This window comes from Choristoneura fumiferana, chromosome 25 (assembly GCF_025370935.1).
Source record: "Choristoneura fumiferana chromosome 25, NRCan_CFum_1, whole genome shotgun sequence".
NCBI lineage: Eukaryota > Metazoa > Arthropoda > Insecta > Lepidoptera > Tortricidae > Choristoneura > Choristoneura fumiferana.
In genome coordinates, this window is record NC_133496.1 from 9,145,089 (window position 1) to 9,172,728 (window position 27,640).

The following is a 27,640-nucleotide window of genomic DNA, read 5'->3' on the forward strand; positions in this document are numbered from 1 at the left end:
GATTAATTTAAATTCTTATCACATTTTGTTAATATCGGGCGTATTTTTTGTTATCTTCAGAATCATTTCGATTTCTACTTTGGTACATGAGTGTGTTCAAACAAACAACATAACCTTCCTTCGGGCAGTCAGGTAAGAAACGACAAATTGGCCATGAGCATACCCCGGGACTTTCGGGGCACGGATGATTGACATCAAGATCGGTCGGTTGATTGGTATCAAGTTAGAAAACAGAGTGCACTCTAGCTGGTTTCTACCTAATGAATAATTAATCAATCAAAAAAAAAATACATGATGTTTAAAACACAATAAATATTAAATTTTCGTAAGATTAAATCGTTTCAATCTTGATCAAGTTAAGTTTGAAAACATTTTTTAATAAATTGAAGTTGGTTTTAAATAAGAATTTTGGCTATAGCACACTAAACATTATGAACGAATTGTTACAAAGCAGTGAAGTACAACTGCGATCGTAAACACATCGTGCAACAATTGATTGATATTTGCAGCAAGACGCCGCTGCTTAACTGTTCCAAATTTAGAAAAGATTTAATAATTTATTTCGAAAATCATATCAACTACTAAATTTACTGCAGGTAATTAATTAACGTTCTTTTATTATTATCTCATAACATAAACTTTACTTAGGTACTATACCTAAAGTACTAGTATAGTTTACAATTCGCAGTGAGGTATTATTCATTAGGCATAATCTATTAATGTCTACTCTTTAGTAAAATTAGTCTGTGCTTATCTCATCATAAGGGACCTACAGCCTACAGTCATCAACAGAAATATACATACGTGTAAAGTGCCAAAAATATGGACACAGAAGATTGGTTTTTTGGAATCTTTTTGAATTTTTTATTTCAATTCCAAATTTTTACTTTTACGCTCATCCCGTAAAACCTAAATTGAAAATACAAACTGAAATATAGATGCACAGAAAGACTAGAAAAATAAGACCAGCACTGGGAATCGAACCCAGGTTCTCGGCCTTCCGAGCCACGTGCTATACCGCTACACCACTGCTGGACAACGGTACAGACACGAATTACCCCTATGCACCACATATCGCAGCTTTAACAAACAAAACTTTCCAAAACTTTGTACGTTTATTTGTTTTCATCTTAATACGAGTATATTAAATTATAATTATAAATTCTTCTGTATTATACGTGTGTTTGCCATCTAAGCCCTCCTAAACGGCTGGACATACATAATTCCATGATATTTTGTCTGTATATTTCAATAGGTTTCTGGATGGTTTAAAAACACAATTGGACCCGGTAGGTGGCGCTGCTGTCGGTATGTTATCATATTTGAAGGGTCCACGGAAAAAAACGTGTCTAGTAACCTAAGCAACTTTTTGAGTTATGGCGGTTTGAAAGTTAGTCATCACCATCACGAACAACTATTGTCGTTGTACCATTTATTTAAAAGTAAAAAAAATATTGAAAATACAAACTGAAATATAGATGCATAGAAAAACCAGAAAAATAAGACCAGCACTGGGAATCGAACCCAGGTCCTCGGTATCGGTATAGATACCGTAAAGTAAAACTTTGAAATTGAAATAAAAAATTCAAAAAGATTCCAATAAACCAATCTTAATTAAAAAAATATTTTTTATGTTGTTTTCAGATTATTTAATTCAATCATAGTATTTTGCGAGCTCTACATTTTGAGATTAAAATATCAATTAAAAAAAAATACTAGGTGTTTTCTTCCTGTGGACCCTTCATTTAATGTAGTGCTGCTTTTTCAGGCAGGACAACTTCTGCCAGGTCCGCTAGTTTATTTTATAAAATTTGGTAGGATTTTTTAACATTATTTTAGAATCATTCACTGAAATAGAACACTTTCAGTTAAATTACCAGTTGATTCCTTTGGACCACATTATTTCTGACGATCGAAGAAGAATACAGGCGCCATAAACGTCTAATATTTTTGAGCAATTATGTGGCTAACTGTGGTTATAGCCATTGTGGCTGTTTGGATTCTTGTCGTCAAGTTGGTATCCCGGCCCAGGGCTGATGAGGGGCCTCAGCCACCGCAGTACCCTGGGGCCTTGCCTCTGATTGGACACGGCCACTTTTTTGCCAGCGGGGACAGCGTCGGTAAGTAAACGGGCATTGCGATAAAATTTTATTGCTTAATTTTAAAATTAGTTAACGCTAATTGTTAGAACCATTAGCCACTGGATACATGGTACATAACAGAAAAACATGGAACCATCATTACTGAATTAGAAAAACTGGTCTTTGATTACCCAGTAAAATCTCGTACCAATTAATATTATATTTATTTTTATAATATTTATACAAAAATCAACAAATGTATAAATTAACAATTCGTTTTCAGTGTTATGGGACGTCATGCAAAGAATTAGCAATTATGCAGATTGTTTTAGCGGTGTTGCAGGCGTCAGATTGGGACCGAAACAAATATATGGTAAGTTGAAGAAAACAATTCAATATTACGGTAAATAGGTACTGACTTGTACTTTTTTTTACTTTGGTAATTCAGGACATTAACTATTCATCTTAGGGATTGCTAGGTAGGTACCCGTAGAGATTACTCAAACTTAAATAGATAATACTATGGTATACTACAGGAAATATATTAAATAGGTAGTCAAAAGAAAAAGGGCCACTTGAGTTTCATCGGTAAAATTAAAGCGAAAATACGTTTGTACTTTTATCAGTATATTTAATTCAATTTATGAAAAGTGTAAACAAAGACGCCATTTACCCGACCATAGACATTTAGTGATGAGAAAACCTAGAACCTAGTGCAAAGTCATTAATCTGTTCAGTAAATCGATTAATTTATTAATTGTATAGATCAAAATATTTTTGTCTATTTTATTATTTACAAGTGTTTACCCGCGGCTTCGCACACGTAAATCAAGATCCAGCAGCTGAATTGAAATTCTGAGATTTTGAAAAATTCCCGTGGTAATTCCCGAAAATTTAATCATGGTTTTCATTGACGTTACATTAAAAGCAATCATGTCAAATTTCATGACTCGAAGCCCAGCGGTTGTTATTTAGAGATTTCATCCCTATCCCGTAGGAATATCGGGATTAAAAGTATCCTATGTTTTAATCCTGGTAATAAACCAACTTTTTGGCCAATATAATACAAATCCGTTAAATTTAGCGTCAAGAAGTAACAAACATACTCACTCACAAACTTTCACATTTATAATAAGTACTAGCTTTTGCCCGCGGCTTCGCTTGCGTTAAATTTGGGGTAACATAGATTTACTTTCTATTAACGATTTGATTTTTCGGAGGATTATGTGGCGGATACAGACAGTCGTTGTTTTAGACCGATGGTGCAAATTATTGGAGTTCAAAAATCAACCCAAATAATTAGAATTCGTACAAATGTTGAATTCCTGTTTAACATATTCAGGGGTGGAATTCCAGAAAACGTTAATGTGCCTATGTGTGGTTCTTTTGCCCGCAACTTCGTAGGGGAGACTGAGGAGAGTTGTGACAGGGGAGAGTAGTGACAACGCCGATTTTTAGGAACTTATCAACTGAACTCACTAACTACTTGTGAAGCGAGCTTGCAGTAGCACGCGTTTGATACCTAGTTTGAGATTTGAACTAAAAAACGCGCGCTATTGCGAGCTCGCTAGCAGTTAATAAGTTGTAAGAAATCGAAGTTATCACTACTTCATCTGTCACAACTCTCCTCGGTCTCCCCTACACGATATACTATATTTCCGCGGGATAAGAATACGTTAATTCTATTATATAGAAAGCTACCCTGTCCCTGATTGAATTGAAACAGGCTTATTTTATCCCGGGAAATCGCATTGTTCCCGCGGGATAGATATGACCCTTTCGATGAATTTATAAAAAAAACTTGCACTAATAGAACGTTGCTTTTTTTTACTGACATTGGCTACCTATTTTTTCCTCGGGAAAATGCGAAATTCCCTGGAGATAGAAAATAGTGACTTCAAAGTTCAATATCTCAAAAATGGCTAGACTAATTTGAATAAAACTAAACTGTCTAAGAACCGTAAGATGACTACAGTAGCTTATTTAGTCACTGCAGGGTAATCAATGTGTTTAATAAACTTAATATAGCCGTGCTCACAGAGGAATGCGCTGCCATACCTACAATCGAGCAAAAGACCCGTTCGCAACAACTGCGCCGCCTGCATTACTTGCCGGCTTACGACTTACCATGTAATAATAATTCCTATGGAAGGAGAACCAACTCTTACCTGGTACCTGCCATTCTAAATACCCTTTCTAAAGGAATTGTTGAACGAAGTTGTAAACACTGCCAACAATCCGGTAAAATTTTACAATTGGTAAAAAAAAATCGTAGAAGTAAAAATCCATAACATATATTATTATTATTATAAATTGTTATTTAAAAAAAAAAAAACGCCTAAAAGTAAAACTACTTATGTTTTATTCTATTAAACAAAATTTTAAATCGGAAATCAAATATGATTGCCACGAAATAGCTGGAATATAAATTTTAGTGCTGGCAGCATTAAACGGCTGTCTTCGATTTGAACGTTCACAGTTTTCTTTGCTAATCATATCCAAGTAAATTTTCATTTGAAAGGGTAGGATTATAATTAAGAGTCATTCTTACTAAGCATAGCTACACATTTCTCCGATAAGTATACTTATAGTAAATTTGTTTGGAATTCCTTAAGAACTTTCATCCCCATATTTGCAAGTATGAAAAATGTCGAAATGTGAAAAGAGTCGTAACGTCGTCAATAGTCCCGGAAGCTGTGAAAAAATTGAACTTCTAAGTTAACGCAATCAAAAGCTACAGTCATTAAAAAGGTGTTTCCATACAAATCGCCTTAACAGAAAAAGGTTTAGGGTACTTCCGGCTGTCCTAGAAACTTGGAATTTTGTATAAAGGTCTATTAGCAAGCTCTATTAGCAATTTTTTTTCCTAACACTGGATATTCATTCATAAATACCTACGTACGGAACTCTTGATGCGCGAGTCTGAGTCGAATCTAACCAGTTTTTTTTGTTCTTATCGAATACCTAAACACAAAGATTCATCGATTTATTTGTGATAATGACGACGTTCCATATAAATTTTCATCCCCTATTTCATCCCCTCGCAGGTAAAATTTTTAAAAACGCTTGAACAAATATCTGTTTTATTTTTTATAAGTGCCCAAATGCAAAGTTTCATAAAGTACAATCGATTTATATTCGACAATGACGACCTTCATATAAACTTTCATCCCCTATTTCACCCTCACACAGGAAGAATTTTAAAAAACGCGCGAACAAATATCTATTTATCTCTTATCACTTGCCCAAATGCCAAGTTTCATAAAGAACCATCGATTTATCTTCGACAATGACGATCTTTATATATAAACTTTCATCCCCTATTTCACCCCCACACAGGAAGAATTAAAAAAAAACGCGCGAACAAATGTCTATTTATCTCTTAATCACATGCCAAAATGGCAAGTATTAAAATAAAGACTCATCGATTTATCTTCGATAATGACGACCTTCCATATAAACTTTCATCCCCTATTTCATCCTCTCACAGGTCGAATTTTCAAAAAAGCTCTTACAAATACTGACTTATTTTTTATTAAGTTCCTAAATGCCAAGTTTCATGGTTTTATCTTCGACAGCGACAAACTTCCACCATATAAACTTGCATCCCCTATTTCAACCCCTTAAAGCATCTTTTTCGCGATAAAAGATAGCCTATGTTCTTTCCCAAGATCTATTCTATCTCTGTACCAAATTTCATCCAAATCGGTTCAGCGGTTTTGGCGTGAAAGCGTAACAGACAGACAGACAGACAGACAGACCGACAGACAGACAGAGTTACTTTCGCATTTATAATATTAAGTATGGAAGTATGGATAGTATGGTAAATTATTAAGTAAATAGGCTCAAAGCAATTTCGCCTGATTTTTACAGAATTATTAAAGATTATTTTTTATAAAATTTTACTGTCGCTGTGATATATGTTGGTGGATTATTGAAGAATATATTTGAAAATTACCTGACCTAATTTTTAATGTAAAATGCCTAATATTTACTTAGAGCGAAGATGTTAGGTGACTGGGTTATAAATGAGGTTTTCAAAAAGGTACGGTTTAAGTAGGTTCTTTTTTTTAAATTGCTGTATTTTAAGTTGACTGAAAGGTACTCCTTGAAAGTTATACAAGTTTACGGCGCCGACCTCGGCATACTCCGACGCACAAGTGGAAGCTATGTGGACATTAGCAAAGCCATGCATACGCGGTCATCGTGCGGTCTCCGTTAAAATTAATATCAATTATCCAAATGTGAAATTACTACCCTGCTTCAACAGCCATTGATTAAATTTATTTGACGGATAAATATGTGATGCTGTCTCTGTTTGTTTTGTTCGAATAGATGGAGACGGCATCACATTTATCCGTTAGTTAAAATTTAATCAATGGGTTTTGCAACAGCCGCCAAATCTATTATTAGGTACGAAGAAAATGAAGTTTTTCATACATTGTGAATGTTGTCTTTTTAGTTATCTCCGACCCAGATGACAGCGTGACGTTAAGTAATGCCGTCTTGGACAAAGTTTTCATATACGACTTAATGAAACCTTTCTTGGGCGAGGGACTGCTGACAGGGTCAGGTGAGTCCGTTGATCATTCGTTATATGTACTATTGTCTTAGGCGGGACTTGACTTGGTTTTGGTTTATAGGCTTGCCTAGGACACCCAAACCAGTTTTAGTAACCATGCATGTCGCATGAGATTCTACTTAACACATAGAAAGAACGAAAGAAGTTTTTTTTTTTATTTTCTCGAAGGACACGCAAATGCAACAAAAACTACACAAATAAAACAAAATTACAAAGATGAAAATAATACATACCTACACAATTCTGGAGGTGTGTCCACGCAAAACTGAAACGGCCGCTAACTCAGCGTTATGCTGAGGCGTTAGACACCTGCAGCGCTGCTTTTCTTTCTTCTTAATCTTTAACTCAAGAATAGTATGATTAAAACAAATGAGTAATTTGGATATTTTATTTTGATTATTACGTTACATTCCAGTACCTATATGGAAGGTTCATCGAAAGCTGCTGACGCCTGTGTTCAGCCAAGTATCCGTGGACGGTTTTATTGGGGTGTTCAACTCTCAAGCCAGGAGGCTGGTTACCTCCTTAAATCAAGAGGACGGCAAGAAACCCTTTGACTTTTGGCCGTACATAGGACTTAATACTCTAGAGACTATTTGCTGTAAGTTTTTTTTTTCATATAAGAGGGGGAAAACAAGCATGCGGGTCACCTGATGGGAAGAAATCACCGCCGCCCATGGACAACCGCAACACGAGGGGTATCACAGGTGCGTTACCGCGGCATGCCGGTCCTTTGAAGGACTCAAGGCTCGTTTATTAAAGATCTCTAAATTGTATCACTCCGGGAATGCTGTCTCAGGAAGCTGGTTCCATATTTTTGTCATGCATGAAAAAAGTTTCGATTAAAGCGTACGGTGCTATGTTACCAACCATCAAGGTGGTGAGGATGAAATGATTGACGGTTGCTGCAGGCAACAATCCGAACAATTCATCTGAAGTCTAACCCCCTTATTCATAAACGACAATCAAACCTATTTTAGTTAAAATGCCGCTAAAATTCGTTTGTCCTTATCTGTCACTTCGACATTTGTATTTGTTAGAAAGGGACAAAGCATTTGTTAGTTAACATAGGCTTGTTAAGTTTTATGAATAAGGGGGTTAGTATTTAAGTTGAACAAAAACACTTCTAAGCAAAAAATAATGGTACAAAAAAAAAAACTTTTAGTGACAGTGATGGGAGGTGGCCAGGAAGACTTTGGCCTAAGTGACGACTACATTCACGCTACCGAAGAAATTTACAATATTCTTATACAGAGATTCCAGAAATTTTGGTTGCATAACGATTTTATTTTCAATTTGTCTACCCTTGGTAAGAAACAGAAGAAATGTCTGAAGGTGATTAAAAACGTCTCAAATGCGGTGAGAATCCATTATTTTACAGAACGCTGCTCAAAATAAAAGTCTCTACACATGACACCGTATTATACCATAAACGTAATAGAAGCGGTTCCGACGGGGTGTCCATCGGAATGTCATAGTCTCATGTGACAATCATAATCTTTCGCGAATGGGCATAGTCTCATACATGTCAAATGTCAATACAAAGAATATATTTTTGAGTGTCAAGTTTGCTATCGTTCATCCACCATTACCTCTCATATTTCGTTTTCTAGAATTTTTGTACCGTACAACGGCAAAAACTACTAGACACTGGCAAAATTGTCCTCAAATGGACAGAGCCATATTTTTTTAAATTAACAACAAGTTTGCTATTACGGTCATGGTATGATACGGTGTAATGTGTCTCAGACCTTTAAGGAGCAGCCACACCGCTGCTCAAAATACGGAGACGGTACGGAATGGCAGTGACGTGCCGCAAGCGCCACGATTTTATCGCAGGCCCTCCAGACCGCTGTCTGTACGGAAGTAGTGCGAAATGATGTGGCGTGCCTTAAAACGACACGACTTTACTGCATGCTCTCCACACATAATGTAGTGGCGTTTACGGTACGTCACTGCGACTCCGTACCGTCTTCGTATTTAGAACAGCGGTGTGGTCGCTCTTTAGCAGGTCATCTTTCATCACTATTTGTGTTATTTTGTTTGGTATGTAAGTATGTAAATTAAAATCTGTGACGCTTTATAAAATTGTGTCTACAATACGATTATTTATTAACTTCAACTACACAATTCAATAATAAGTTTTTTAACTGAACATAATGTCGTCAAAAATCAACTTGAAATACCTATGTTCAACTTGTTATTAATGTTACCCATATACATGTTTTTTTGTATTATTTTATAATTTGTCCTCAGTTCAACTCCTCAGACTCACATCGATTTGTATGTTTCATATTTTTGCGTTTCTTACTGATTTGCGGTGCATTTTAATCTCCAGCAGGACATCTTATTGTATTTTTTATATGTTGTATACTTCGAGTTGTATATTTATTGTTTAAAAATGTTGGTTTCAACAATGGAACAACGTAATTGTTAACTTAAATTTGAAGCAGAACTAACTGTACAATACATTGTTGTAGAGGCTTCGATAATACAAGTTAATCTACTGCACTTTTGGCCGAGACTAAACGTTGTGCTTTTCACGACCACTGCGAGGAAATAAAAAATATTTACTTATCACAAAACAAAAATTACAATCCAAAGAATTCATTTCTCTCCCGCCGATTTTACTTTCTCCTTTGTGACATAATTATTTTTTTAAACGAGTCCGTTTTTTGTGGTCAGTATACCCAAAACCACATATTAAAAAAATAAAAACGTTATCCGTCATGTCCGACCTGTGGCAGCACGACGAACATGACGAGGATGAAATCCTCGCGCACTAAGCAAGCAGCCTGGCTGTTCAGCCAGTGCAGTGCGCAGCAGGCTTAAAAAGTGAATGTTGTGGCGTTTTTTTTACATAAGTACTTCCTTAAAAAAATTAAAGGATTTTGTGCATATTATGCGTTTAAGAAAAAAATACACCTCGTAAAAGTCGTAAATGACGCATTCTCATTGAAAATACAAGCTGAAACATAGATGCACAGAAAAACCAGAAAAATAGACCAGCGCTGGGAATCGAACCCAGATCCTCAGCATTCCGTGCCGCGTGCTATACCGCTACACCACCACTGGACAGTCCAGTGGTCCAGTAGTATTTTTCAGTTTGTATTTTCGATATGGGTTTTACGGGATGACCGTAAAAGTAACAAAATTTGGAGTTGAAATAAAAAATACAAAAAGACTCCAAAAACCAATCTTAATGCATTCTCATTGGTCAATTTTATTTCACATGCAGCAGACGATTACTTTTGATTTCTACGATTGTTGTTTCAGCACGCAGAGAATAAAATTCAGAAATATATTCTAAAAAGTCGTATCGTACTATGAAATACATAATATTGATACGACCTGTTACCGTAACGTGTTAGTGTTGTCGTCTTTTGCGGGCCATAAATGAGTTAGCTGTTAAATGTACAATATAGGCAGTTTCGTTTACTGGATTTAGGTTATCTATGGCCACATTTTCGAGCAGTGTCGTGAAAATTATTTAACATACCGCGCCACTGCTATAGACGCGTAGTATTATCTATTTTGGCCGTCGTAATTATACATACATTCTCCAATTTATTTATACTATTTTGATAAGTAATATTGTAATTTTGAGAATAGTTTTCTGTATGTACATTGTTTCCAGGTTATTGAAAACTATAAAAGTGAAAAAGATGAAGCAAAACTTGTTGATGATGATAAAACTAGTAAGTATCTAAATAAGTAAATATTCATCATTATCATGTCAGCCGAAAGACGTCCACTGCTTGACATTGGCCTCCCCAAGGTTCCCTACTCAGACTGGTCTTGTGCTTTCCGCATCCACCGCGATCCCGCGATCTTAACCAGGTCGTCGCTCCATCTTGTTAGAAGCCTACCGACAGCTCGTCTCCCAGTCCGCGGACCTTCGAACCTTTTGACCCCATCGGCTATCAGTCCTGCGAGCAATGTGCCTCGTCCACTGCCACTTCAGTTTCGCAATTCTTCGAGCTATGTCGGTAACCTTTTTTCTGATTCTATCCCGCAGAGATACCCCGAGCATAGCCCTCGGAGTAATTTTGAGCTTCCGCATGAAGCCCATCGTTAGCGCCCACGTCTCAGATCCGTATGTCATCACTGGCAGCACACACTGGTCAAAGACTTTTGACTTCAAACACTGCGGTAATTTGGACGAAAGACACTGCGAAGCTTCCCGAACGCTGCCCAGCCGAGTTGGATTCGATGAGTGATCACTTTCTCGAAGTTGGACCTACCTAACTGGACCGTTTGTCCAGGTATACATAGTCGTCAATAACTTCGAGCGCAGAGCCTCCGACTATAACGGGAGTTGGCACAGCATGGACATTAGACATGACTTTCGTCTTGTTCATGTTCATTTTCCGGCAACTTTGTCGGAAACTCTGCTGAGGTAAGCGAGCTTAGCACAGGTCCTCCATGGTCTCAGCCATCAGTAAAGTTAAATAATACAAAAACAAAACCAAATCGTCTATATAGGTATTAGATATTGGTCACATTCTGTCACAATGTTATATTTTTTATTATTAATATATCAACGAATAAAATAATAAAAAATATAAAATTGTGACAGAATGTGACCAATATCTAATACCTACATAGACGATTTGGTTTTGTATCGTGTTTGGCATCGTGTATTTTATGATGCATTTCTGGCCGTGTGGTGTCGATCGAGAATCGCACCACCCCATCTTTTCCTGTGAATGTCGTAAGAGGCGCCTAAGGGATAAATTGGAGGATGGTTAGCAGCATCCCCCGCGAACTATCTGGTATAACTGCGGTCGCCCCCCTGCGGCCCCTCAAAAATAAAAAATGAATAACCCACAAAACTAGCCCAGACCCATAGTCCCCGGCGGCCTGCTATTCCTGGCGCCGGTAGCGGCCATGGTAACGGCGGGGCAGAGGGTGCTATAGTTAATCTCCGGCAGAGGCCCGGCTAACAAAAACAACAGCATTTGGCCCTGGCAATATACAACTGCCGAACACTGCAGACCGATGAAAAGATACTGGAACTAGAGAAAGAATTGAGCAGGTTACGATGGGGAATCAAAGGGTTGTCAGAAGTCCGTTGAGAGGGGGAGGACACAATAACCCTGAAGTTCCGTAACTTGCTCTATTTCCGGAAGGGCGACCACCAGTCTCAGGGAGGTGTCAGGTTTATCGTTCACAAGTCCCTGGTGAAGATCGAGTATGTCGACCAGGCTAGCGTGCCTTGTACTCAGAATGACCCAACGATATTCGCTGAAGGCCATACAGGTATACGCTCCGACCTCGTCGCACTCCGACGATGAGGTGAAGACTATGTACACTGATTCATTCACTGCAAATGTAACTTTGTAACCCTATACATTTATATGGGATTACGAAGTTATTTATGCAGTTAGTGTAGAAAACTCATTCCACTTCCTTAGAACCTAAACTCAAATAACCCTATTACACGGTACAACCTAATGTCAAAAACACATATTACCATATAAATATAAATTCAAAATAACCTAATGTCTAAATACCACAGTCCCAAAAAACTCTAAAACTCTAAAACCAAAACGAAATTATCTTGATTTTGTACTTATACCGAGATCACCTACTGTCATAAAAGCTGAAGCTCAAAACGAACTATTCCCATAATATACTAGTCTTGAAATACACCATTCGCAAAATACAATAGTCTCAAAACACGCTAGTCCCAAAATACCCTAAATGTGTCTGTGTAGTGGTTATTCCGGGTTGTGCTTGTGCGACATTCATCTGTTTCACATTTCATCGTATTCTCAGTTCTTCAGAATCACATTTCATCAATTTCTATTTTCTTCAGATTCGCGATTAATCATGTTCGAGTTACATCAATTTCGCGTTTCATCATGTTCGCGTTTCCTCGGATTCGCAATTGATCGAGTTCGCTGTAACTTTCGATTTACAGAGGTTTTGTAAAAAACCCATTCAAAAGATACGATCCAATGGATCCAATGGATTTGCTTCACAACTCCAAGAGATTGCAGACTTGAATATATAACGTCGGCGGCCGATCGCAAAATTCACCAGATCACGAAATTCCTAGGCATATCACGAAATGGCGCCATTTCATAATTTGGCTAAGGGATAAACGCCATATCGTTCAAAACTCACCGTTTAACGATTTGCCTAGTGACGTTTCGGCAGATTCCTAAATCCTAGATAAAATTCCTAGGTATATCATGAAACGCCGTAACTTCATGATCTGGCCAGTTTTTGGCAGATCATAAAATTCCTAGGCATATCACGAACATACCGGATTTTAAACTTAAAAAATTTCAAGCAAAATTTGTATGGAGCCAGGACTTAGGACAGGAGTACCTACCTAACATTTCGATCAAACATGCGAAAAGATGAACGTCGCACACACAACCCATTAATTTGTAGTACATTTTTTGGTACAGTCACGGATTTTAACTGTTAGGCCACTGTGAAGTTCTTTAAATTTGAATTTAGGATTTTTTGAGATAAGTGTGTTTTGAAACTATTTTATTTGGAGAACGGTGTATTTTATGACTAGTGTATTATGGGAGTAGTTTGTTTTGAGCTTCAACCTTTATGATATTAGGCGATCACGGGAGTAGTAGGTATATATTGAAGATTAGGTCATTTTGGTTTTAAGGTTTTAAGGGACTCGGGTATTTAGACGTTAGGCTCTTTTGAATTTATGTTTATATGGCAATATGTGTTTTTGACATTAGGTTGTACTGTGCAATAGGGTAATTTGAGCTTAGGCTGCATAATATATTTGAGGGCTAAATTTTTTTCCGCTCAGTATGTTTTTTAAATACAGTATGGCTCGCGTTTGGCCACAATCACGCCTGATATTTTAGTTTTTCCTTGATTTATACACTAAACACTAATTGTATTCTAAATTTTTTATATCTGCTAGAAGTGCCTTAGACTTTTGATGATCGGTCAGTCAGTCAGTCAGTCAGTGAGTGACAATATTAAGAAACTGACTTGTTATAACTCTTAAACTACTAGTTCAAATTGAATAACATTTGAAATATAGGTACCGTGTTTATACAATGCCTTTTTGGTTACTAAAAATTCAGGCTTCTAGTTTTATCCACAACGAAATCAAAAATAATAACTAATCGAATAAAAAAATTATATTATGAGCCAATATGGACCTTTTATTTCAGAAGTTAAGCCGTGTTGGCCTAGTGGTTTGACCTATAGCTTCTCAAACAGAGGGTCGCGGGTTCAAACCCCGGCTCGCACCTCTGAATTTTTCGAAATTCATGTGCGAAATTACATTTGTAATTTACCACGAGCTTTGCGGTGAAGGAAAACATCGTGAGGAAACCTGCCCAAACCTGCGAAGCTATTCAATGGTGCGTGTGAAGTTCCCAATCCGCACTGGGCCCGCGTGGGAACTATGGTCCAAGCCCTCTTGTTCTGAGAGGAGGCCTGTGCCCAGCATTGGGACGTACCTATATAGGCTGCGATGATGATTTCAGAAGTTACCCATTCAAATCTTTTTTTAGGTAAAACCTTCAAGGCGTTTATTAATTTAATCCAGGAATGTTCTGGCAAAAACTGCTGGTACGACCACGAAATCCAGGATGAGATTGACACCTTAATCGTGGCTGGTCATGACACTTCAGCCAGCACTATTCTCTACACTTTGATATTGTTGGGGTCGCATCCTGATATACAGGAACGTGCATTTGAAGAGTGAGTATTATCATTATCTATCATAAAATAAGTAAATAAAAAAAAAAAACAAGTCATTTTAGTAACCCATAATATTCTAATAATAATTGCGGTTTCCACCGTGGATAATGTGTCGCGAAAAAGGGGATAAGAAGGATAAAACTGCTAGTTTGTTTCAGAATCGCTGAAGTGTTAGGTGACAGGGATGTAGATAAACTAGAAATTTCGAAAATGGTATTCCTGGAAGCCGTGCTGATGGAAAGCATGCGACTGTATCCTATTGGTCCATTCATCGGAAGAAATATAGCAGAAAGCATCAAACTGAGTAAGATAGTGTTTATTAATATTTGAGATTTAATTGCAATGTAAATAACTGCTATAGGCCTATCTCAGTCACCATCATAATCGTTGGTGATGGACAGTTTGTTAAATTCTTAACGTGTTAACCAGCTTGGTTTGGTGGTCCGCGTGGCACGTCTCAGAAGCAAATCATTATGTCAGCCGAAAGACGTCCACTGCTGGACATAGGCCTCCCCCAAGCCTCTCCACTCAGACCGGTCTTGTGCTTTCCGCATCCAACGTGATCCCGCGAACTTAACCAGGTCGTCGCTCCATCTTGTATATTTAATAGTCCTTTGAGTTACTTTGAGCTTCCTCATGAGGCCCATGTATATGTATAAAGTACTCTGTGAGGCCCATCGTTAGTGCCCAGTATGTCATCACAGGCAACACACACTGGTCAAAGACTTAAAACACTGCGGTAATTTGGACGAAAAGACACTGTAAAGCTTCCCGAACGCTGCCCAGCCGAGTGGGATTCGACGAGTGATCTCTTTTTAGTAGTTGCAGCTACCTAACTAGACCGTTAATCCCAGGCATACATAGTAGTCAACAACTTCAAGCGCAGAGACTTTTAATATTACGGGAGCTGGCACAACATTGACATTAGACATGACTTTCGTCTTGTCCATGTTCATTTTTAGGCCAACTCGGTCGGAAACTCTGCTGAGGTCAGCGAGCATAGCACTGAGGTCCTCCATGGTCTTAGCCATGGTTATCTATTGTTTGCTCGAAAGTTATATGCCATAATTTCATTATCCCGAACTTCACATGCCCGAAACTTTATTTGCTCGAATGTTTCGTTTACTACAAAATGTATTTGATATATTCTTATTTTCCCGAAAATTAGATGCCATAATGATACGAATGCAATACGTATTGTTTTCCATATTATTATGTGCAATAATATTATTTAATAGAATATTCAAACGCCATACTACATAGTGTTTATTTTGATTATGATTGATTAAAATTGCTTTTTTCTACTACTAATCTATCTATTATCTTTATTATTCGGGCTACTATAAAAAAAAAAACCTAACATCGAATTCCGCTTCGCTCCCGCCTTAGCCTTCGGAACCTAAACTATCCGAGTCGCTTCTGCTCCGAACCGTCTTGCTCGCTCGCTTCGCTCACTCGCACAAATGAAATGTCACAATTCTTACCAAACTTGTTGACCTGTTTGACGTATGGGATTTATTAGTATATAGTGTCGATACTCACCATTTACATGGATGGCAAATGATATTATGGCATATGATACTTATGGCTTACAATGATTATGAAAAATGAAATTATTGAAATTAATATTATGGGAAACAAAGATTCTGGTTTTTGATTAATATGGTAAACAATGAGTAGTGAAAATGAATTTATAAGAAACAATATTATGACGGTTGAATATTATAGCACATGAAATTCGTGCAAATGAAATTCGGGCAAGTAAAGGTATACCCTTAGCCATGACTACTATATCGTCGGCGATTTGAAGGTGAGTGAAGTACTCGCCATTAACGTTAATGCCTAGTCCTTTCCCGTCCAGAACCTTAAAAGCATCCTCCAATGCAGCGGTGAACAGTTTGGGAGTGATCACATCTCCTTGTCTGACTCCCGGCTGCAGAGGAAAAGGCTTCTTGCTCTGGTTCTGTAGTCGGACGGACATAGTGGCGTTTTCGTACAGACACTTTGATATACCGGTAGTCAACTTGGCAACGCTGGAGAGCCTGCAGCACAGCCCGTCTCGATCGAATCGATGGCTTTCTCGTAGTCCACAAATGCAAGGCAAAGGGGGAGGTTATACTTTTCGGTCTTCTGTATAACCTGCCGCAATGCATGAGGTCTACGGTACTATAGACTTTTCGGAAGCTGGCTTGTTCAGGAGGCTGGAAGTCGTCAAGCCTGCGTGTAAGACGATTTGTGATGACCCTGGAAAACAGCTTGTAAACATAGCTCAGAAGCAGATTGGTCTATAATTCTTCAGCAAGTTGTTATCCCCTTTTTTAGGGTTCCGTACCTCAAAAGGAAAAAACGGAACCCTTATAGGATCACTTTTTGTCCGTCTGTCTGTCTGTCTGTCAAGACCCTTTTTCTCGGGAACGCGTGGAGGTATCAACCTGAAATTTATATCAAATAATGAAGTCTACTGTTCCTTGGAGCTGTAAAAAAATCAAACTTCTAAGCCAACGCAATCATGCAGCCGTTTATGCTGCAAATTTCAGCAAATTTTCGAAACTCGCAAGGGAATCAAAACCTACAGGTACTTCCCGCGAACTCAGAATCATGAAATTTGGTATGAAGGTACTTAGCTATTATAACGCAACTAACTAGAAAAGTCTGAAAATCTTGATTTTTTATCATCATCATCATCATCATCATCATCAGCCTACAGCAGTCCACTGCTGGACATAGGGCTCTTCCATGGCGCGCCACAACACTCTGTCTTCAGCCCCTCGCATCCATGCGCCGCCAGCGATCCTGGTCTCCATGTTTTTTTATGTCTGTCTGTAAATATCAATGACCAATATAATCTGACCCCACACTGCGTACATTTTGCTTAAGAGTAGGGCTCTGCATACACTCGGAAAACAGCGAGAAATATCTTCAAGATTCGATTCCCGTTTACTTACATACCTATAAATGTATACGGAACCCTCGGTGCACGAGTCCGACTCGCACTTGCCCGGTTCTTTGGAGAAGAGCACCACCACACTTCTGTTCCATGCTTTCGGCGTTGTCCTTTGGTGAAGAACGGAACTAAACACCGTCTTAAGGCCCTTAAGGACTGGTTTACCCCCCGCCATCAGGAGTTCGGCTATAATTCCGTCGTCACCTGGCGCTTTGCCATTCTGAAGCTGTTTGAGGGCCATCTCGTACAGGCTGACGTCCGGGATCTCTTCGGTATAGTGTCGACAGCTAGATTTTCGACAGGTGTTCGAGTTGTCGTGTATAGCTTGTCCATAAAACCTCTCAACTTCCCCCAACAGTTCAGGTTTGGATGAAATGACTCTGTCATCGTCGGTCTTCAACTTTATTAACCGGCTTTGACCAACAGGCAGAACCCTGGTAAACACCTTAGAGCCCCTGTTACGCTCAATAGCCTCTTCAATATTATTAGTATTCAATCGGCGTACATCGCGCTTCAGAGACTTTGAGATCTGCCTGTTGAACTGCCGGTAGCGACAAGCGTCACCAGAGGACTGCAGTATCATCTCACGTCTCACCTCCATGAGCCTAAGGTAAAATAAATGCATTATTGAAAATTTTCTACAAATTATGTTCAAGTTGTAATTAACCATTTACATTAATAAATTAATAGTAGGTAACTCAAGTTAATAAAATATACCAAATATTAAAACTATATTTACAGTGAATCCTTCTATAACTATTTATAACAGCCGTACTACTGTGTTAAAAATAAAGTTGTGTTAAATACTTGTGATTTATACATATCATTTATTAATAGTGTAAATCTGTTTAAAAAAATATATACCTCGTTGAGTTTCTTGCCGGATTCTTCCCAGCAGAGGTTTTTCCGAACCGGTGGTAGATTTTTTTTTGACATACATAAGTGCTTGTTATAGCCTAAATTGAATAAAGATATTTTGACTTTGACTTTGACTTTGAGCCCTTATAGCGCCCGTCTTCGGACATAGGCCTCCTCTCTACTTTTCCAGTCTTGCCTATCCATTGCCACTCGCATCCAGTTTACGCTAGCTTCTTGCCGGATATCATTTGTCGATCTTTTTGGTGGTCGTCCTCTACCGCGGGTGTTAGCACGGGGTCTCCACTCCAGGACTCTCCTCGCCCAACGACTGTGGTCCATTATAGCAATTTGTCCTGCCCATCTCCACTTTCTGCGTTCTATTTCTGTTATTACGTCATTCACTTTAGTCTTCTGTCAGATCAACTCGTGAATCCTTACCGACAGTAAATCCTTACGAAAATTAAGAGTTCATTCCGCACACAGTGTATAAATTACAAGAAAATGCGTTAGTGTCAAGGCCCCTTCGTTAACACTTTCTATGTTATTAATTTGGTTGGTTTATAAACCAAAAAACATATACACGTACAATGTGTGTGCGGAAAATATAAAATATTTAAACAAAAAGGAATGTCTCAACTCTAATATTATAACGATATTTCTGCCGGAAGAACTGTGCTGTGGATGATTTGCTGGAACTTAGCTTGTGTCTGACAGCTCTGTGTCAGACAAACGGTTTTGAGAACTGGAATGTAGCTGGTGAAAAGGAATTTCGGATAGTACCTACAGGAACTGGGTCTTGGTTAAAAGAAAACCGGAACTTAAGGGTAAACTGGAAGCTGAAAAAAGGAACATAACAGTGACTTAAGTAAAATAAGGCCCCAAGATAGGGAAGTAGGTCACATGGAAAATAACTATATTACGCCAAACCAATACTAAAAAAGTATAAACTTTACATACCCGTCATAAACGGCTTCCATAAACTTATTCGGGACAAAAATCAGGTGATGGTGAAGATCTGTGCAAACTTTATGTAATTTGTATGGGGCGATAACTAATTAACATAAAAGCACAGGAAACACCGTGAAATAACAAAAAATAATAAAAGTATTTAAATACTTGCTCGTTACCTTGGTCTTCTAACGCTTTTTTCCTCTCACGTCAAAAGCCCGACCACGAAAAAACAAAAGAATGCAAATCAATACTTGTAAGTAACTACTTATTCGAAATACGAAGCTGCCAGTTACAGATTTAGAAGATTATGTAAAAAGAAGGTTATTATAAGGCAGCGTAAAGCGTAACGCTGCACTAGGCATTCGAAACGGTTTTGAAGTTCGAGCTGAAAGCTCTCGGGGTTTTGGAGCTGAGCAGGTTCCGGGCGGAGCGTAGATTTCATCAGTCGAGACCTTTTAAGCTTGAACTGGATATTAAATGTGCCTCGTGCCATACGGTGAACACTCCCGGTTTTAAACACGAGAGAACACGAAGACATCATTGAATATGTGTTTTTTTGTTGACATGATAAAATTCCTCGTAACACCATCAGGGCTCATCCAGGTCCATTTTCTATGCTCACGTTTTTAGGGTTCCGGAGCCAAAATGGCAAAAACGGAAGCCTTATAGTTTCGCCATGTCTGTCTGTCTGTCTGTCTGAGTCTGTTTGTCTGTCTGTCTGTCCGTCCGCGGCTTTGCTCAGGGACTATCAATGCTAGAAAGCTGTAATTTTTCACGAATATATAAATAAACTATGCAGACAAAATGGTACAATTAAAAATTCAAAAATATTTTTTTTTGGGTACCTCCCATAGACGTAAAGTGGGGATGATTTTTTTTTCTCATCCAACCCTATAGTGTGGGGTATCATTGGATAGGTCTTTTAAAATATTAGGGGTTGCTGAGACGATTTTTCGATTCAGTGATTTGTTTGCGAAATATTCAACTTTAAAGTGCAAATTTTCATAAAAATCGAGCGTCCGCCCCCTTCTAAAATCTAAACCGGTGAGTGGAAAAAATTGAAAAAAATCAGGATGGTAGTAAGTATATCAAACTTTCAAGGAAAACTATAACGGCTAAGTTTGCTTGAGAATTATTAGTAGTTTTACTCTTAAATAGCAGCCTAAGGTATAAAATATACCTAAACTTGGAAGATTCCGTATAAAATACGAAATCCTTAGAAAAATATTACTTATTTTTTTCGTAATGGCTACGGAACCCTATTTTGGGTGTGTCCGACACGCTCTTGGCCGGTTTTTTTAAGAAGGAGTTCATCATAAAGAGTCCCTCCTTCTCCATAAAACCGTCCAGTAGGGGCGGCCCCGGTGATTCCTGCGCCCCACTCCAAATTTCCCCACTCTCAGCTCTTCGCCGTCTCGTTTGCCCAGCTTTGCGTTGAAGTCCCCCTTAACAACCGTGAAGTGAATTCTGGAGCTATGCATGGCTCTGGAAATAATATCCTCTCTGGAAATATACATAGCCTCTACCTCATCGTCAGAGTGCGTCGAGGTCGGAGGCGGAGGACCTTCAACGAATATCGTTGGGTCATTCTTTTTTTTTTGGTTTAAAGATCATTTATTCTCATTAAGAATTTACAATTCACTTATTATGAGAACTTAAAATTAAACTTGTATGTTTATAATGAGCGAGAACATAAAAAGAGGGTAGGTAACAATACAAAACTCCGGCAGCATTCTGCCGATACTTATTGCTAATGCAGGTAACATCCGTGCGCCGGATTCTGAGTACAAGGCACGCTACCCTGGTCGACACACTCTCGATATTCACCACGATGTTCACGAGGGACTAGTGGACGATAAACCCGACACCTTCCTGAGACTGGTGGTTGCCCTCTAAATCAAGTTACTGGACTTCAGGGTTATCGTGTCCTCCCTCTCTCTACGGACTTTTGACAACCCTATGATTCCCCATCGTAACCTGCTCAATTCTTCCTCTATTTCTAGGATCTATTCATCGGTTGGCAGTGTTTGACAGTTTTATGTTGCCAGGGCCAAAGTTGTCGTCTTTGGTAGTCGGGCCTCTGCCGGTGATTAACTATTAGCACCACCTGCTCCGCCGTTACCTCAGAAACAAATAACATACACGAAATACGTTCACAATACACAATTTCCACACCACAACTCGCCTACCAAGCTTGTCCCTTAGCCATAGGCACCCCCTAAAATTTTTCGTTCTTTACTCCCTCTAACTAAAAACCAAAATAATCCTCTCTCATTTTTCTATCCTTGGATATCCTCCTATCCTATCCTATATAACAAAGTCATTAAACATAAATACGTAGGTTTAAGTAATCAGAGGTATGCAAATTCCGCCCACACCACACATGTGTTCCGGATTGAGGACGCGCCCAGTAGCAACAAAGCCATCAGGGTTCTTTGGAGGGCACAACAGAAGACCAAATTGGAGAATTAAAGTAAATAATAATAATAAATAAATAATAAATAAATATCATGGGCCATTTGACACCAATTGACCTAGTCCCAAACTAAGCAAAGCTTGTACTATGGATACTAGGCAACGGATAAACATACTTATATAGATAAATACATACTTATATACATATGAAACATCCAAGACTATTGTGACAAAAGTTTATACTCTGGTCCTTCAGAAATGGCTGGGGTAAGATTCGCCGGGGTTTTGTGGGAGTTCATACAAAAAACTGCACTCCTCGTCCCTTCCACCTTATTTTTGCAGTGTAAAACTACTGATGGAAGTGGAAACGAAAGGAGGGCAGCACTAGACAAGCAAAGCCTCAACATGCCAAAAAAATAAGCTAAAGGGTAGTCCCATCCATCTTTCTCGCTAATCCTGCCGTGAAGCAGCAGTGCTTGCACTGTTGTGTTTTGGCGTGGAGAGTAAGACAGCCAGTGAAATTACTGGCACTTGAGGTATCCCATCTTAGGCGTCTAGGTTAGCAACGCATCTGCAATACCCCTGGTGTTGCAGGTGTTTATGGGTGGTGGTGATTTCTTATCATCAGGAGACCCACTTGCTCGTTTTCTGTCCAGTAGAATAAAAAAAAGTCCCATCCAAAAGATGGCATCCAGAGCCACATTAGTGATCCAAAAAGATTTATATTGCTTTTTGGAGTCTTATATGTTATTTTTATACTCATAGGTTATTTTTTCAGAGCACTACACTCTCCCTGCTGGATCGAGTGCATTTATCGCAATCCACGCCCTGCATCGACATAAGATGTGGGGTGAAGACGCGGAACTCTTCGTCCCAGACCGCTGGCTGGACAAGTCCAGGATCCCTGGGCACCGGGCTGCCTTCGCCGCCTTTAGTCTGGGCAAACGGATGTGCATAGGTAATAATAATATGTAAATCGACGGCAGCAAAGAGTAAACGGCCATCTGCAATGTTATAGTACAGCTATATTACGAAAGAAACTTAATATCTTTATTGATGATGATGATGATGTGATCCTGTTATCCCTCACTAGGGACATAGGGCTCGTAGAAGAGTTTTCCATTTGGCTCGATCTTGCGCGGCTTCTTCTCAGCTCTTCCCAGCTGAGACCAATTGAGCCAGCCTCCTTCTCAACTGATCGCCTCCACGTGGTCCGAGGACGTCCTGGCCGTCTTCTGCCAGTAGATTGCCAACGGAGACCCTGCTTGGGCAGGTGATCATTCGACCCTCGAAGCGTGTGTCCAATCCATCGCCATTTCCTTGTCATAACTTCTCGGCTTACTGGCTTCTGGTCAGTCATTTGCCACAGTCTTGCGTTTGAGATAGTTCGAGGCCAAAAAATTCCAAGGATACGCCTCAGGCATTTGTTAACAAACACCTGCAAACGATCGGTAATATCTTTATTACAACATTTCATTTAGCTTGCCCTGTTTGCTTACCTACTTTATTTGGGTTTTGACCCAAAAAAAAAAGCTAAATTGGAAGCTAAATTTGACCTACTGCACACACGGATTAAGAAAGAGATGCTTGGATGGTTTGGGCATGTCGAGAGAATGAATGAAAACAGATTGACTAGGCAGATCTATAAGACGAGCGCGAATGGGAACATTGGGAGAGGAAGGCCTAGACGAACGTTCCACGATCAAACCGGGGACGTTCTGTAGAAAGGTCGGGTCAGGAGTACTCTAAGCCGACGAAAGATTGATGAATGTAGAGGAAGCAAGAGTTGTATGCCAGAATCGTAGCAAGTGGAAGGATGTAGTCGCTGTCTACCCAGTTGGGAAAGAGGCGTGATTTTATGTATATATGTATGTCTGTATGTATGTGGCTCAGAAATCAAATTGGTTGCCTGTACCTATTTAACCTATCCTATTTCGCAAGGGTGGTTAGGCAAATGGGATGCGTTGTATTAGTTTTCCATTATAAAATTTCAACTCTATTTTTTCAACCGATTAAAAAAAAAGGAGGAGGTTATCAACTCGGTTGTATTTTTTTTGCTTGTTACCTCAGAACTCCTTCATTTATGAACCGATTTCAATTTTTTTTTAATTCGTCTAGAAATACTTTAACAAATAAAAACAATATGTAACAAAAAATTGAATCGACTACAAAAAACCATGAAAATAATTTTCTTTCAGTCCGAAGTCGGTCGGTGCTTCAGCACGAGCCAGCAGGAGTGAACCTATAGTCATCTACCTCACCTACGCAATTATATTAATATTGGGCTTCAATCACTCCTGCTGCTATAGTTTTTTGTAGTCGGTTAAATTTTTTGTTATAAATTTTTTTTTCACGCATTTTACTGTAAATAATCTAAGATACAACAGTTTAATATCAACTGCTCGTCAACCTTTACGAAAGATTGCTTTTTCCGATGCAGAGACGTTCATTATTGAGGAGTCCTGGTGCTTCACCACCCGTTTTACCATATGCATTACGAGGAGAATAAATTGCCTAGCAACTAGGTCAAAGTAATTAAAATTCCACCCCTGAAATACTTGTTATTGAGTAGTAACTCCAATGGTCAACTGTGGTCTTCATCATCAGTTCCACTTCACCAAATGATGATTTTCAAGAGCAAATGCACGAGTTACTACTAAATATATCCAATTTACTATGGGTGTCCCTACAACATTTGAAGAGTTCCTTCGATTTTCTTAAGATTCAATCATCAGATCCTAATTTGGTGCTTATGAGACCTAATTGAAGACATCCCTAGACGAACGCAAAAAAAATTCAAATTGGTTCATAAATGACGGAGTTCTGAGGTAACAAACATAAAAAAAACAACCGAATTGATAACCTCCTCATTTTTTGAAGTCGGTTAAAAAACCTGCATATTCCCTAGTGTGTACATAAAAATATGGAAACGAACGGCTCGAGGTGAATCGTTACCTAAGCTAACCGCCTAAGTGTTAGCTAAGTTACCTACCATTACTCTGAAATTTTCGCAATATATTATCTGTTTGCAGGCAAGAATTTTGCTCTTTTGAGTATGAAGACGACTCTGGCGCACCTGATCAGGAGCTTCAGGTTCAAGTCCGACATCTCCAAGCTGCAGCTGAAGGTAGACATCATGCTGAAACCCCACGCCGGCCATTACATTTCAGTAGAAAGGAGGACTTAGATACGATATATTGCTACTTTTATCATTCACCCTGTGTACTTACTTAGCACAGTAGATGTAATTAGCAAAATTAAGTTAATGCCTATGTATACGCATGATTACTCCCTTATCTACAAGTAGCTACAAATTTTTTTAATGAATAAAACTGAACTATTGATAAGCCGGCTTGTTCACTATTTTATTTGGAGTCCGCACTCAATAAGGTTCCTGTAGGTTTAGAAGTGAAGTATAGTAGTAAATTGCTGTAGAGGCTGAAAAGTAAGCAATAGAAATAGATGAACGAGTTAATTTGAAGGCCGACCCGAAGGGAGAGCTTCGATAATACGAGTTCATCTATTGCACTTTTAGCCGAAACTCAACATTGTGCTTTTCACGACCACTGCTAGGAAATAATAGTACATTGTGTCTTAAGGGTGGTAAATAAGGAATTACGAACGAGAGTCTATTAGAAGCCTGAAGTCGAAGACTGAGGGCTTTAATGAGTCGATGTTCGTAATTATAGTACCGCCCGTGCGACATACAATGTTTTTCATCACATTTGCGAGTAAAATTTTATATTTGTAAAAGAAAAACTTTAATTGTTCCAAATATTGGCGATACTACTTGGTAGCGCCGCCCTCTACCTCCCTCAGCACTCGGCATGCGCCGCAACGTGCGTGTGCATGTGGTCCATGTAGTAGTCCTGCTGCAGGAGCGCGCGCACGCGCACGGGCACGCGGCACGGCGCAGCAGTACAAGTACGCATATTGACTCATTTACCGACCTTGGGCTTCATGACAAGAACAGTACGCGAAATGAATCATTTACCGACCACGGGTTTCATGACAAGCACATTAAGGTCGAGGGTTTTATTTGGAGGGTTGCAACCAAGGTAGCCTGCATGTTATGACACTGATTACGAGCAAGTGTGATGAAAAAAATATTTACATAAGTATCACAAAACAAACAACAAGTATTCAAAGACTGTGTTGCTCCCGCCACCGCCGACACTCTTTACTGGCACAGATAATACGGACATGGAAATACCGACCCGATTTTTCTTCTACACGCCCATAGAAACTCAAGTCAGTTTCACACGAGTTTGGTTCTCTGCCATTCGGGCAAAATATTTTTCGCAAATTTTAATATTTCATTTTCCAAGTATCAAATTTCTCCTAAACCATATTATTTTTAGAACTTTCATAAAACAAACCTTACATATCTTATTGTGCTCTTATAAAACTATAAGAATATATATTATTCTGAGAAAAAAATATGGTTTTAGAGAAATTTGATATTTGGGAAATTCAACATTTGCCGAATGAAACATCTGGGAAAAAATTTTGCGAAACGGCAGTACACGCACGAGTTTATAGTTATGGGCGTGTGTACATGAGTAATCGGGTCGGTATTTACATATCGATATTATCTTGGGGTGCGGCGGTCCGGGCGGGGGTTATTATCGGGCCGGGAAATAGTGTAGTGTAAGTGGGGAAATAGGGTCGGGGGGGGTGGTGTGTGTTTGCAGGTGGTAGGATCTTGTGTAAAAAAATTAAAGCATTTTGTGCATATTAAGCGTTTAAGAGAAAATAACCCTTATAAAAGTCATAAATGACGCATTCCCACTGGCCTATTTAATTTCACATGCAGCAGACGATTACTTTTGATTTGTCCGATTGTCGTTTCAGCAATATTCAAGAAATTCTGAAATATTATATTATTCTAAAAAGTCGTATCGTACTATGAAATACATTACAATATATTAATACGACCTGTTACCGTAATGTGTTACATTGTTGTCGTGTTTTGCGAGCCATAAATGAGTCAGCGTTTAAATAGTATATATAGTTTGATACCAGTTTGTATGGGCGTGTACACGAAATATCGGGTCGGTATTTCCATGACGGTATTATCCGTGCCGGTAAATTGTTACCCGAAACTCAGTATATACCTAGGCAGTTTTGGGTACTGGATTTTGGTTATATATCTATGGCCTCATTTTCGAGCAGTGTTGTAAAAAATTTGTTAAATACCCAATTATTTAAACGACCTACCTAATCTTCTTGTACAGTCAGCTGCAGATAAAAAGGTACCTCCTGTAACGGCGGTAACCACGCAGAAGAGGTAAGAGTATGTAACCTTTTCTTGGCTGCTGACCTTAACATCTAAACCCATGATGTCACAGGCCATCTAGACACGCAGTAGCGTGCACAGCCAAGTTAAAAGAAAAAAAGGCTGTGACGCAGCCGTCGAAGTCAACAACGATGCATTGACCTTGGCTCTCATATCACAAATTTATGTTTTTGGTTATTATTTAGGATAAGTTTGTTTTTGTAAAATGTTTCAATCAAGGCTTGTCAGTTTGTATTGTATAACCCTTTATTGTACATAAAACACTAGAAATTAACAGTTAGCAATATAAAGAAATATACAAAGCCGAACTTATCCCTTAAAGGGATATCTTTCAGTTAACCTTTGAACGATATCAGAAACAAGAGTAGCTAAAAAGATAAAAGGACCGAAAATTATAACCTATTTTTTTTATAATTTTTATTTACTAAATTCCTAAATTGATTATTTGTTCTATTTATTAAATTTGTATATTAATTATAACGTCCTTCCCAGTGTCTTAAAACGGTACGATTTTAACTAAATTGACTTAATGTTTGTGTCAGCAAATTGGATTGTCCATGATCTCTTGCCTTAATTATTCTTATTACTGTACCGCATGTTTACAATTAGTTTTGTGTGCAAAAGTTAATAAATAAATAAATAAATCGGATCAGCTATTAAAGGGTGAAGTGGTAACTGTTAGAGAGGCACATCGTAGTTTGTTCTTTTGTTTATTTGTCACCTAATTGTATTTACCTATGTTTGATGAAATAAAAATGTTATTATTCTATCACAGACTTTTTAAATGAATAAAAATATAGATATTTTAT

General features: G+C 38.5%; 1 protein-coding gene and 1 pseudogene across 2 annotated transcripts; both read left to right on the forward strand.

Annotated features, from left to right (window-relative positions):
* Positions 1 to 27,640, forward strand: part of LOC141442553 (uncharacterized) — a 64,816-nt pseudogene that overhangs the window by 9,724 nt on the left and 27,452 nt on the right.
* LOC141442343 (cytochrome P450 4C1-like) lies at positions 4 to 27,576 on the forward strand. 2 transcript variants are annotated; one of them, XM_074107307.1, is made up of 12 exons: positions 4 to 132; positions 1,645 to 1,787; positions 1,869 to 2,120; positions 2,365 to 2,454; positions 6,544 to 6,654; positions 7,079 to 7,264; positions 7,829 to 8,022; positions 10,301 to 10,361; positions 14,175 to 14,364; positions 14,523 to 14,668; positions 22,311 to 22,490; positions 24,565 to 27,576. In XM_074107307.1, the coding sequence occupies exons 3-12, from the start codon at positions 1,961 to 1,963 to the stop codon at positions 24,717 to 24,719; spliced, it is 1,473 nt and encodes a 490-aa protein (XP_073963408.1). In that variant the 5' UTR covers positions 4 to 132; positions 1,645 to 1,787; positions 1,869 to 1,960; the 3' UTR covers positions 24,720 to 27,576. The 2 variants fall into 2 exon arrangements, with proteins under 2 accessions (XP_073963408.1, XP_073963407.1); XM_074107306.1 differs by lacking the exon at positions 1,645 to 1,787.

What these genes read in the sequence shown, in the direction of transcription:
- LOC141442343 (XM_074107307.1), top strand. Translation starts at nt 1,961, where the DNA reads ATGTGGCTAACTGTGGTTATAGCCATTGTGGCTGTTTGGATTCTTGTC. An exon ending in GGGACCGAAACAAATATATG is followed by an intron (nt 2,455 to 6,543) that starts GTAAGTTGAAGA and finishes TTGTCTTTTTAG; the next exon opens with TTATCTCCGACCCAGATGAC. An exon ending in GGGACTGCTGACAGGGTCAG is followed by an intron (nt 6,655 to 7,078) that starts GTGAGTCCGTTG and finishes GTTACATTCCAG; the next exon opens with TACCTATATGGAAGGTTCAT.